Source organism: Drosophila nasuta, chromosome 3, assembly GCF_023558535.2.
Source record: "Drosophila nasuta strain 15112-1781.00 chromosome 3, ASM2355853v1, whole genome shotgun sequence".
NCBI lineage: Eukaryota > Metazoa > Arthropoda > Insecta > Diptera > Drosophilidae > Drosophila > Drosophila nasuta.
The window spans coordinates 47,346,194-47,358,468 of NC_083457.1; the positions used below are offsets into that span (position 1 = coordinate 47,346,194).

The 12,275-nt window shown below is 35.1% G+C and overlaps 3 protein-coding genes across 4 annotated transcripts; all 3 read right to left on the reverse strand.

Moving 5' to 3' along the window:
* Positions 1-323: 323 nt before the first annotated feature.
* Positions 324-2,412, reverse strand: LOC132790116 (venom protease-like). Of its 2 annotated transcripts, XR_009632772.1 has the most exons (5): positions 2,086-2,412; positions 1,815-2,022; positions 1,407-1,753; positions 994-1,069; positions 917-931 (listed from the first exon to the last, which is right to left on the reverse strand). XR_009632772.1 is itself a non-coding variant. In XM_060798553.1 (3 exons), the coding sequence occupies exons 1-3, from the start codon at positions 1,436-1,438 to the stop codon at positions 401-403; spliced, it is 639 nt and encodes a 212-aa protein (XP_060654536.1). In that variant the 5' UTR covers positions 1,439-1,535; the 3' UTR covers positions 324-400. The 2 variants fall into 2 exon arrangements, 1 of the variants encoding a protein (XP_060654536.1); XM_060798553.1 differs by lacking the exons at positions 1,815-2,022; positions 2,086-2,412 and having other exon boundaries at positions 324-931; positions 1,407-1,535.
* A 122-nt stretch (positions 2,413-2,534) lies between these two features.
* Positions 2,535-4,185, reverse strand: LOC132790117 (uncharacterized). The gene is made up of 3 exons (XM_060798554.1): positions 3,978-4,185; positions 2,940-3,118; positions 2,535-2,878 (listed from the first exon to the last, which is right to left on the reverse strand). The coding sequence occupies exons 1-3, from the start codon at positions 4,069-4,071 to the stop codon at positions 2,726-2,728; spliced, it is 426 nt and encodes a 141-aa protein (XP_060654537.1). The 5' UTR covers positions 4,072-4,185; the 3' UTR covers positions 2,535-2,725.
* Positions 4,186-5,609: 1,424 nt separating this feature from the next.
* On the reverse strand, positions 5,610-9,650 carry LOC132790565 (venom protease-like). Its single transcript, XM_060799134.1, has 6 exons — positions 9,573-9,650; positions 8,053-8,213; positions 7,812-7,989; positions 6,695-7,046; positions 6,281-6,356; positions 5,610-6,218 (listed from the first exon to the last, which is right to left on the reverse strand). The coding sequence occupies exons 2-6, from the start codon at positions 8,104-8,106 to the stop codon at positions 5,688-5,690; spliced, it is 1,191 nt and encodes a 396-aa protein (XP_060655117.1). The 5' UTR covers positions 8,107-8,213; positions 9,573-9,650; the 3' UTR covers positions 5,610-5,687.
* Positions 9,651-12,275: the final 2,625 nt, after the last annotated feature.

A 12,275-nucleotide genomic window follows, 5' to 3' on the forward strand; every position in this document is an offset into this window, starting at 1 on the left:
TGTCTATTTTCAAAACTTTTCAAGAAACTTTAAGGCCTTTGAGTTAGGGATTACATCACGTTCAGTTCAGCGATAATAAACAACAGGCCAAAATGGTTTTAAATTATATTACAGACATTGAACTGACGTAATAAAATGCTAGTTACACTCCGGGGGAAATTGGCGCTATCAAACTGATCCTCAAAAACAACGATACAGTTTGGCATAACTTTCTTCGCAAACGACATTTTCCCAAACGGGTATCTGCAGCTCATTTAAGATATTGGCAGAGTGGAGCCAAGACAAAGAGGAACACAGTTTTTGTAAATACTAGAAATGCGCTTCAGTATAATTATTATTTACATCAATTCGAACGTAAGCTACTACATATAGATTACACAAACGAACTTTCAGTCCTAGCTCACGGCATCTCCCGCACCTTATCGTTTATCCAGTCCATGAAGTATTGTGTGCTCGTATAGACTCCGGGTATATTTGGCCTGGCACAACCATAACCATAGGCAACAATTCCAATCAGATAGAATCTTATTTCACCATTATCTAATTGCTCGGAGGTCATTAGCGGACCACCTGAGTCCCCTTGGCAAGAGTCTTCGCCACCAGCTAAAGTGCCAGCACATAGAATGGCTTTATCGAATTGATTCAAGCTAAAGCTTAAATTCAATGCTTTATAACTGTTTTGGCACTTTGAATTTTCCAGGACGGGTATCGTTAGCTGACGCAATATCTTTGCACTTCTTCCAGACTCTTGAGTATTACCCCAGCCAATGACAATGGGGTTTGTATCCACATAAGACTTGGCACGCAAGCTGGGAGAGTTGGGCAAACAAATGGGCTTCATTATATTTGTAAACTCCACGTTCCGTTCCAAGTAGAGCATCGCTATATCGCTGTGACCGTCTGTCTTATTGTAATTGGAATGGGACACCTTCTGTTAAGAGGACAAACCCTTAATTAGAAGGAAAGTAAATAAAGTGGAGGAGTGAGGAATACCTTGACTATGTTGATGTCCATGTGCGAAGTGTCAGTGTCGGTAGAAAGATCGTGCTCTCCGAGGCGCACAAACGACCTTAAATAAAATAAATAAAATTACTCATCAAAAATCACAAGCTTTTAAAAGAGTTTGAAACCTAATTTACTATGTGGTATATTTTAGTATTTATTGGTATGGCAGATTGGAAGAGATTCGTGGTTGGTGTTTTTTACATATAGTATAGTATATACTATACTAATGTAATAGTATATTGTCGCACCAACTTTTGTATTTTTGTATATTTTTTAACGTTAATACCACTTTCGAACTGTTGAACCTTTAACTTTCTTACTAGTTTTGTAATACCTAATGAACTTCTTAAACACTCGTATATTATGCTGATACTGAACAATTTAAGACTACTTTGACTTACAGATCATCCTGTGTCCATCCTGTGTCATCCATGTCTGGCCGTAATCAAACTTCCGCCACATTTGAAGATCGAAAGGGAACTATCACCATATCCTAGCAGTGCGATCCATGGATAAGCACCTTTCATTGCCTCATCGCCGCCTACGATTTTCCTAAAACTGACCAAGTTTGGTTCACCACAACCCTCATTTTCAGTGGGCAAGCGACGCGGACCTGGCTCTGTGGGACAACAGACATTTTGGCCGACGTTGTCGCAAAGTAAATTCGAAGCTTTTATAAATTTGACTAGTTCAGGATCGTTTCCCTTAGCCTTTAGCTGATTAAATATGGAGGGACATCTCTTGATGTCTGCAAAATAAAAATCAAAAGATGTTTGGTATTCATGGCTAAAATATAACAATTAACCAACCGATGCATTCGCCATACACTCCGGGTGACAATAGACAACTGTTTAACCGAAGATCTATAGGCGGTGAGATTGATGTGGTTGAGGTATGTTCTGGTTTTCTGGTTGTTGAGGTTGGTTGTGGTGTTGTGGTTGTTGTTGTTGTTGAGGTCCCTTCTGGTATTGGAAGTATTGTTGTCGTTGTTGTTGTGCTTGGTCTTGGACAACATACCTAAACAAGAGAACACAATATATTAGCCAAATCAATGATATTTCTTATAGATTAATCCCTTACAATTGGTACTCCGTTGACACTCCGCGTTCCACAACTGCGGTGCAAGGCGAGCACATATTGTGTACCTACGCGATCGTATCTAAAATTGTAGACTTCTGTCAACTGGTGGCAATGGCTGAGCGCCACACAAGTCCCAAGATGGTGTTCGGGCGTGAAACACTGCTGACCTCCTCGGGAATCATGAGAACATGAATTGGCGATGATAAGAAAAGAAAAAATATTTATGAAAATATGTATTAACATTTAAAAAGTAACAATAGAAAGATCCCAGCTGGTTTTAAACCGGAAGGACAGACGAATATGATAATACAAAAAGAATATTAGGCATCAAATACTATCTGGAGAACGAAACCAATCTTCAAGAAATACTTTTTTAATTCTGATAATATATTGATATTGATATTACTTATATCAAATAGCTCAAAATATTTAATAACCCTGACTAATTTTTATTGTATCTCAAGATATTTACAAGATACATGCCTACATCCTGGAGTCTTTTCCTATTTATTTATCTGAATCGGAATTTGCTTAACTTTCCTATTACCTAGATTATTTTTGCAGAAGTGTATTATAACATTGTGTCACTATACAGAAGGAAAAATCTTCTTCAGGGTTCACAGCCTAGCCTATATAGATCTTAGAGACTATAATAGCTAGAACTATTAATTTTGGCGGCAGTACTTGTGTGTGTCCTTGGTGTTGTTGAAGTCAGTGATAGTATTACGTTTGTTATATCTGGATTTGGGGTTGGATCTATCTGGGACTTCGACGTGGATCTCGTACAACAGACCTAAAGAAGAGTACGCGAATCAGTAAATTATATACATATGTGATAGATTACAATCCGTTACAATTGGTTCCCCGTTGACACTCCGCGTTCCACAACTGCGATGCAAGGCGAGCACATATTGTGTGCCTACGCGATCGTCTCTAAAATTGTAGACTTCTGTCACCTGAGGGCAATCGATGAGCGCCACACAAGTCCCTAGATAGTGTTCGGGCGTCAAGCACTGCTGTCGACTTTGGGAATCTGTGTAATATATAGTAAATCCCCTTGAGATGATAATAGGAACAAAGATTTTTTGAACTTACATATGTATTTAAATAAAAGAAGAAACAAGTTTCTTCTATTTACAATGACATGCAATGACATGCTACTTATAATTAAAAATGATAATAAGAATATATAAATGATTATATTCGCTTTCTAACATGTCTATAAACCGGTAGCATTTTATATATTTATTGGCTTACAAGCAGCACTGCAAATACTTATATGTTCACTTATCTATGACGAAACGAAAAAAAAAAAAAAAGTAAGAAAACTACAGTCGAGTGTGCTCGACTGTGAGATACCCGCTACCCATTTTGAATAAAAACAAAACATTGCAGTAATATATTCAAAATATACCACAATAATACGCCACAAAAATACTTTTAAAAATACTAAAAGTACTCCTGTAGTACTGTATATTCAAGATATACTATAGACTGCAAAATATGTCAGATTGTCATCCAAAGCATATAAGACGCCTAGCGACTCTAGCTTTAAAATTACGCTTTTTGTTACATTTTTGTTGATTTGCGGGGACGGAAGTCGGCGTACCAAAAATTTGAAATGAACTTCATCTGCGTGCAAACATAAAAAATGCTGTCGTAAAAAAAAATTATAGCTCTATCTCTTATAGTCTCTGCGATCTAGGTGTTCATACGAACAGACGGACAGACAGACAGAAGAACAGACGGACATGGATAGATCGTCTCGAGTATTAATGCTGTTCAAGAATATATATACTTTATAGGGTCGGGTAGCGGGTATAATAATTTATAATCCGGTTGATGACTAAATAAAGATGAGTTGGAAGCTGATTTCCGTTTAATACTGGTACCTTCAAATCGTCCAACGAACTGCCCCAAAGTGGGCGTGGTAATACAGATAATTGTCATTGATAATACAATCACTTCAAATGATATAATCTTCATTTTTGAATTTCTCTCACTGTTATAAGCACTAATAGAACTGCAATCTCTGAATCTATTCTGATTATGACGTTATTAAAATTGCACTTTTAATTTCAATAACAAGACCGACGCCGATCAAATGCGCACGATATACTCACTCGATTGATGCTAGAACGGGGCTTTATATTAAGTCGATGGAGAACTACGTTGAAACGAGTAGTTCCCAATGGGAAAATTATCGGTAAATTGTGTGAGAGCGCCATTGAGAGAACTTTGAGTGTAACTACAATAAATCGTATACATATGTATATATAATATTTTATTTCACAGTAAATAATAAGTCACATTTTATTTATTCAGCAAACAATTTTAATGATCATCATGTAGAAATTGTTACCATTTTTCACTTTTCAAAAAAGCCGTTACAGAAATTGGACTGTGACTAATATTTTCAAACTAAAGCGTACCAAAGTTAATACCCAAAATATTTGGATTAAGTTGCAGGTTATTAGTTGACTTAAAGCCAAATTATCTAGGATATAAATCATTTAATTTAATTTAAGCACAATCAAAATGATAATAAATTTGCCGACAACTTAAGTTAACGCAACTAATGCGTGTGTTTAACATTTGATGGGGATAAAGTGGTTCTAAGTATTTGATTAAAATGTCAGATCGATCAAGATAAAATCTCAACCAGCACAAATGTAATTGTAATAGTAATTTTCAGTCAATTGATTAATTCTGAGTGAAATTAAAATATTCCCCAGCGAGTGTGATTACTCCGAAAATGACAATCTTACATTCCTATATTATATTATTTGACAGGTTTTATAATTTCTGTAGAAGTTACTTATATACTGTTACACTGTCGAGTTAACGAAGTTTACTCAAGAGAGTTAACATACTCGTAGTAAATTGCTCTCTCAATCTTTTACGACATCTTGTACTTTTATATGAGAGAGTGTATTGTAATAAACCGTTCCGGTTTTATGAAAAATACACTAGAAAAATAGTTTTATAAATACTTTAAGCTCACGATTTTAGTAAAATATTTTTAGCATAACAAGTAAATATATGTATATTAAATGCTAGCCAGGTTGAACGTCATCATCACATAGCTATCCGTTGGAATAATTTTTGTATTTTTGTGGTATATTAATATGTTATTTTTTAAAATTTATATCACAATATTTTGCTTTTATTCAAAATGGGTGGCAGGTAGCTTGCTTACTTCTTTGTAGTTAAGGCTGTCTATTTTCAAAACTTTTCAAGAAACTTTGAGACCTTTGAGTTAGGGATTACATCACGTTCAGTTCAGCGATAATAACCAAAAGGTTTTAAATTATATTACAGACATTGAACTGACGTAATAATATGCTAGTTACACACCGGAGGAAATTGGCGCTATCAAACTGATCCTCAGTAAAATTACGATTCAATAACTTTCTCGGCAAACGACATTTTCCCAAACGGTTATCTGCAGCTCATTTAAGATATTGGCAGATTGGAGCCAAGGCAAAGAGGAACACAGTTTTTGTAAATACTAGAAATGCGCTTCAGTAAATTTATTATTTACATAAATTCAAACTTAAGCTACTGCATATAGATTACACAAACGAACTTTCAGTCCTAGTTCACGGCATCTCTCGTACCTTATCGTTTATCCAGTCCATGAAGTATTGTGTGCTCGTATAGACTCCAGGTATATTTGGCCTGGCACAACCATAGCCATAGGCAACAACTCCAATCAGATAGAATCTGATTTCACCATTATCTAATTGCTCGGAGGTCATTAGCGGACCACCTGAGTCCCCTTGGCAAGCGTCTTGGCCGCCTGCTAAAATTCCAGCACAGAGTACGGCTTTATCGAATTGATTCAAGCTAAAGCTTAGATTCAATGCTTTATAACTGTTTTGGCACACTGAATTCTCCAGGATGGGTATCGTTAGCTGACGCAATATCTTTGCACTTCTTCCAGACTCTTGAGTATTACCCCAGCCAATGACAATGGGGTTTGTATCCACATAAGACTTGGCACGCAAGCTGGGAGAGTTGGGCAAACAAATGGGCTTCATTATATTTGTAAACTCCACGTTCCGTTCCAAGTAGAGCATCGCTATATCGCTGTGACCGTCTGTCTTATTGTAATTGGAATGGGACACCTTCTGTTAAGAGGACAAACCCTTAATTAGAAGGAAAGTAAATAAAGTGGAGGAGTGAGGAATACCTTGACTATGTTGATGTCCATGTGCGTAGTGTCAGTGTCGGTAGAAAGATCGTGCTCTCCGAGGCGCACAAACGACCTAAAATAAAATAAATAAAATTACTCATCAAAAATCACAAGCTTTATAAAAGAGTTTTAAACCTAATTTACTATGTGGTATATTTTAGTATTTATTGGTATGGCAGATTGGAAGAGATTCGTGGTTGGTGTTTTTTACATATAGTATAGTATATACTATACTAATGTAATAGTATATTGTCGCACCAACTTTTGTATTTTTGTATATTTTTTAACGTTAATACCACTTTCGAACTGTTGAACCTTTAACTTTCTTACTAGTTTTGTAATACCTAATGAACTTCTTGAACACTCGTATATTATGCAGATACTGAACAACTTAAGACTAGTTTAACTTACAGATTATCCTTTATGCAATGAGCTGCTGTCACAACATGTCTGGCTGTAATCAAAGTTCCGCCACATTTGAAGATCGAAAGGGAACTTTCACCATATCCTAGCAGTGCGATCCATGGATAAGCACCTTTCATTGCCTCATCGCCGCCCACGATTCTCCTATAACTGACCAAGTTTGGTTCACCACAACCCTCATTTTCAGTGGGCAAGCGACGTGGACCTGGCTCTGTGGGACAACACACATTTTGGCCGACGTTGTCACAAAGTAAATTCGAAGCTTTTATAAATTTGACTAGTACAGGATCGTTTCCCTTCTCCCTTAGCTGATTCAATATGGACGGACATCTCTTGATGTCTGCAAAATAAAAACAAGTACGAAAGTTACAGTCGAGTGTGCTCGACTGTGAGATACCCGCTACCCATTTTTAATAAAGGCAAAATATTGCGGAATCATTTTCAAAATATACCAAAAATACTAATAAAAACTACTAAAAATACCAAATGGTATATTTGGTATATCGATATAGTACACCATTCAAAATATACCATAGACGGCACAATATACCAGATTGTCGGCCAAAGTAACTAAGACTCCTAGTAAGTAGGCGTTTTTGCCCATACAAAAGTATTTCTTTAATAACTACCACAATTTTTATTTGATCGCAGCCAAAAATCATAGCAACTACAGCAATTATTGTATATACCAAAATTCGTAGCTCTAGCTTTAAAATTACGCTTGTTATTCGATTTTTTTGATTTGCGTGGGCGGAAGTGGGCGTGGCAAAAATTTAAAACAAACTTGATCTGCGTGCAAACATAACAAATGCTGTCGAAAAAAATTATAGCTCTATCTCTTATAGTCTCTGAGATCTAGGTGTTCATACGGACGGACGGACAGACACACAGACACACACACGGACAGACGGACATGGCTAGATCGTCTCGGCTGTTGACGCTGATCAAAAATATATATACTTTATAGGGTCGGAGATGCCTCCTTCTACCTGTTACATACATTTCCTGTCGGCACAAAGTTATAATACCCTTCTACCCTATGGGTAGCGGGTATAAAATGAAAAGATGTTTGGTTTTCATGGCTAAAATCTAACAATAAACCAACCGATGCATTCGCCATACACTCCCGGTACCAATAGACAACTGTTTGATCGAAGATCCACAAGCGATGAGATTGATGTGGTTGACGTTGGTTCCGGTGTTGTGGTTGTCAAAGTCGTTTCTGGTATTGGAGTTATGGTTGTGGTTGTTGTTGTACTTGTTGATGGTCTCGTACAACACACCTAAAGAAGGGAACTCGAAATATTTACCAAATCAATGATATTTGTTATAGATTAATACCTTACAATTGGTTGCCTGTTGACTTTGCGAGTACCACAACTGATGTGCAATTCGCGCATTTCTTCGGACCCTTCAACTATAATTTTCTCCTGGGAGCAATCGGAGAGCCGCACACAAGTCCCTTCTAAGAATTTAGGCGTTATGCACCGCTCTCCACCTTGGGTACCTGAAGAATACAAACGAGCGATGAAAATTAAAGAAAAACTACTTATGGAAATAAGTATTTACCTTAAAAAAGTAATAGGTAATGGTGAGACTCATCCACACAATATTAAAAAATAAGTAAGAAATTTAAAGTGTAGTGTGCTCGACTGTGAGATACCCGTTACCCATTTTGAATTAAATCAAAACAGTGCGGTATTATTACTATTATTAAAAATATATTATTATTATATATACTATATTTGGTGTATTCATATAGTAATAACATACATTCAAAATACACCAGATTGCCCAGTCAAATATATTTCTTCTACAACTTCCCCTTTACTTTACAAAATATTGTAAAGATAAATGCCAACATCCTAGAGTCTTTTCCTATGTTTTATCTAATTCGGATTTTGCTTATAAACCCCACAGTCCAGCAGAAGAATATTCAAACATTTTGTCACTATGTAAGAAGAAAAATAGTGTTGTTCTTATAAATACCCACATACTAGATACCATAGATCTTAGAGACTACAATAGCTAGAACTATTAATTTTGGCGACAGTATTTTTGTATGTCCTTGTTGTTGTTGAAGTCGGTGCTAGTATTGGGTTTGTTATAGTTGGATTTGGGGCTGGATCTACATATTTGGGAGCTACAGCACACCTAAAAAGAGTACTCGCCAAATAAATTAGACTTCTGTCACCTGGGGGCAATCGCTGAGTGCCACACAAGTCCCTCGATAGGGCTCGGGCGTAAAGCAGTGCTGTCGACTTTCGGAATCTGTATAATATAAATCGTCTAACTTGATATGATAATAGGAATAAAGCTTTTTTGCTCATACATATGCATTTAAATTAAATAAAAAACTAGGAAAAGTCGAGTTTCTTTCACAATTAGATGTTATTTTAAATGATGATACGATTATGTAAATGATTTCAAGTGCTTTTGATGATCAGACATTCAGGCGAATGAACTATTATCCCACCTATTACTTCGGATCTTGTATATATACATATGTATGTACATATGTACATGCATTAACCAAATAGAAATACTAAACGAGAAAATCTCTGCACAAAATATATTAGTATTATGCGTTATTAAAGTATTTAATGATTTAGACTTATCCTAGATAAATATTAGTTATCCATTAATATATGTATGTCCATTTAGTGTTTCCATTTTGTAGCTCCAAAAACATTTAGTATTTGACAACTGCAAAACAGTATTGTAGTTGTGTAGTTGCCAATCCGAAGCACGGTTTTCGCAACTTATGTATATATTTATTCGCTTACAAAAAAAATATGTTTATTTATCACTTAATCCAGTTAATGACTAACTTATGTTAGTTAATAAATAAAGATGCGGTTGTAACCTGATTTCCATTTAATACTGCTACCTTCCAATCGTGTAACGAGCACGCCCAAAGTGGGCGTGACAATACAGATAATTGTCATCGATAACACAATCACTTCAAATGATATAATCTTCATTTTTGAATCACTTTTCCTTATATAATATATCTTTTCTGATTATGACGTTATTAAAATTACACTTTTTATTTCAATAACAAGACCAACGCCGATCAAATGCACACGATATACTCACTCAATTGATGCTAGAACGGGGCTTTATATTAAGTCGATGGAGAACAATGGGAAAATTATCGGTAAATTGTGTGAGCGCCCCAATAATACAATAAACATTCGTACATTCGTATAATATTTTATTTGTCTCTTTTTATATATTTAACAAAATGTTTTAATGATCATCAAGTAGATATTGTTACCATTATTAACTTAGAAATATCGGAAATACAATTAAAGCGTATCAAAGTTGATACCCAAAACATTTGGATTAAGTTGAAGCCACATAATCATGAAAATTGACATAAATCATTTAATTTAATTTAAGCACAATCAACGTGATAATAGACTTGTCAACTTAATGACACTTTAACTCATCTAATAATAATAATAAAGTGGTTCTAAGTACTTCATTAATGTATAAGATCAATCAAGATAAAAACTGAGCGATTCGGCCAGCGAGTGTGATTGCTCCAAATATGACAATTTTTTTCTTTCAAAATATTTCTTTTATATATTTTTTGACAAGTTTTATATTATCTGTAGAAATTACTTACATATTGTCATACTGTCAAGTTAACGAACTTTACTCAAGAGAGTTAACATACTTGTAGTATTGCTCTCTCAATCTTTTACGACAACTTGTACTTTTATATGAGTGAGTGTAATGTGATTAAGCAACTTTATAAACCGTTCCGGTTCTATGAAAAAAAAAAAACTAGAATAATAGTTTTATAAACACTTTAGGCTCACGATTAAATAAATATATTCTCAACATAACAAGTTAATATGTATTAAATTCCACCCATGTTGAACGTCAGCATCACCTAGCTTACATATTGATTCATATTATATATTAATATATTTCTTTGGAATTTTTTTTTTTTATACCAGTCTACCCATAGGGTAGAAGGGTATTATAACTTTGTGCCAACAGGAAATGTATGTAACAGGTAGAAGGAGGCATCTCCGACCCTATAAAGTATATATATTCTTGATCAGCGTCAACAGCCGAGACGATCTAGCCATGTCCGTCTGTCGGTCTATGTGTCTGTCCGTCTGTCCGTTTGAATACCTAGATCTCAGAGACTATAAGAGATAGAGCTATAATTTTTTTACGACATCATTTGCTATGTTTGCACGCAGATCAAGTTTGTTTCAAATGTTTGCCACGCCCCCTTCCGCCCCCGCAAATCAAAAAAAATCGAATAACAAGCGTAATTTGGTTGCGATCAGATAAAAATTATCGCAGTTATTAAATAAATACTTTTGTATGGGCAAAAACGCCTACTTACTAGGGGTCTTAGTTGCTTTGACCGTCTATGGTATATTTTGAATGCGGTACTATATCGATACACCACATTTACCATTTGGTATATTTTTAATATTTTTGCAGTATATTTGGTATATTTTGAGAATAATACCGCAAAATATATTTATTTTACTCAAAATAGGTAGCGGGTATCTCACAGTCGACTGTAGCTTTCTTACTTGTTTTTCGATTGTAGAATATTTTCCAAATATTTGTTTAATATTTGTTCTGAGAGTAGTTTTTTAAGCGTTCCATGCTCAACTATGTTATAATTATTTATTTAACAATTTATTGATATTTACTCATTACTCCAAAATACGTTTTCCTTGTATTAAATGAAGTTTGATGCCATGGTTTCACATTATTTTCAAAACATTTTTTTTAGAGCTAAGATTTCCTATATAAATAATAATAATAAATTAGGACATTCTCGTTCTCAGTAATATTTATTCTGGTTTACTTGTCGATATATAATATTTCTATTGTAAATCGGTGAATTTACTAAATTCTACATATTCTGAAATATAAAGTTAAATGAATAACATTACTATTAGCGAAAACTACATGCACTTAGATATTCGCTTGTGTTTTGCATATAAATTTCTTCACTAACATGGGGAAACTAACTTAATGGGAAATGCCAAGTGAGGAGCAAAAATATTTTCTAAAATAAAAATCTAACATCTGCCAGATTTTAATCTGAGACAAGGAATGAAAGGATCCTCCTACGAATCAAAAGGCAATTGCAATGTGACCACAAAAGCGCGGGCGAGCTGATTACAGATCGCAAGATCAGTAAGGTAAAAGAATAGGAGCTTGATAAGGCGCCAACGTTACAAAGGAACACACCACATCTTATGTAAATCATCAGCTGCAATCTGAATGCAGTTGATGTGCAGCGTAGAGAAGTTCGCTCTTTCTTCCCTCGACTGTCGAGATATATTCAACCCCTTACCTAGCCATTACTGAGAATGATTGATGAACCGAACAGCGCACGTTCCTTTTCTTTGCTTGCTTATTTGCATAAGTCTTAAAGGTGCTTCTAGCCATTAACCTCAGGGATTAGATCTGAGGTTATGAGAACAATGCCATGGACAAAGAGGTTCACAATGTACTATATGTACACTTTTTTTGGGTAGTTCAGAAGATAATAGATTAGGGCAACTAACTTGGCAACTAC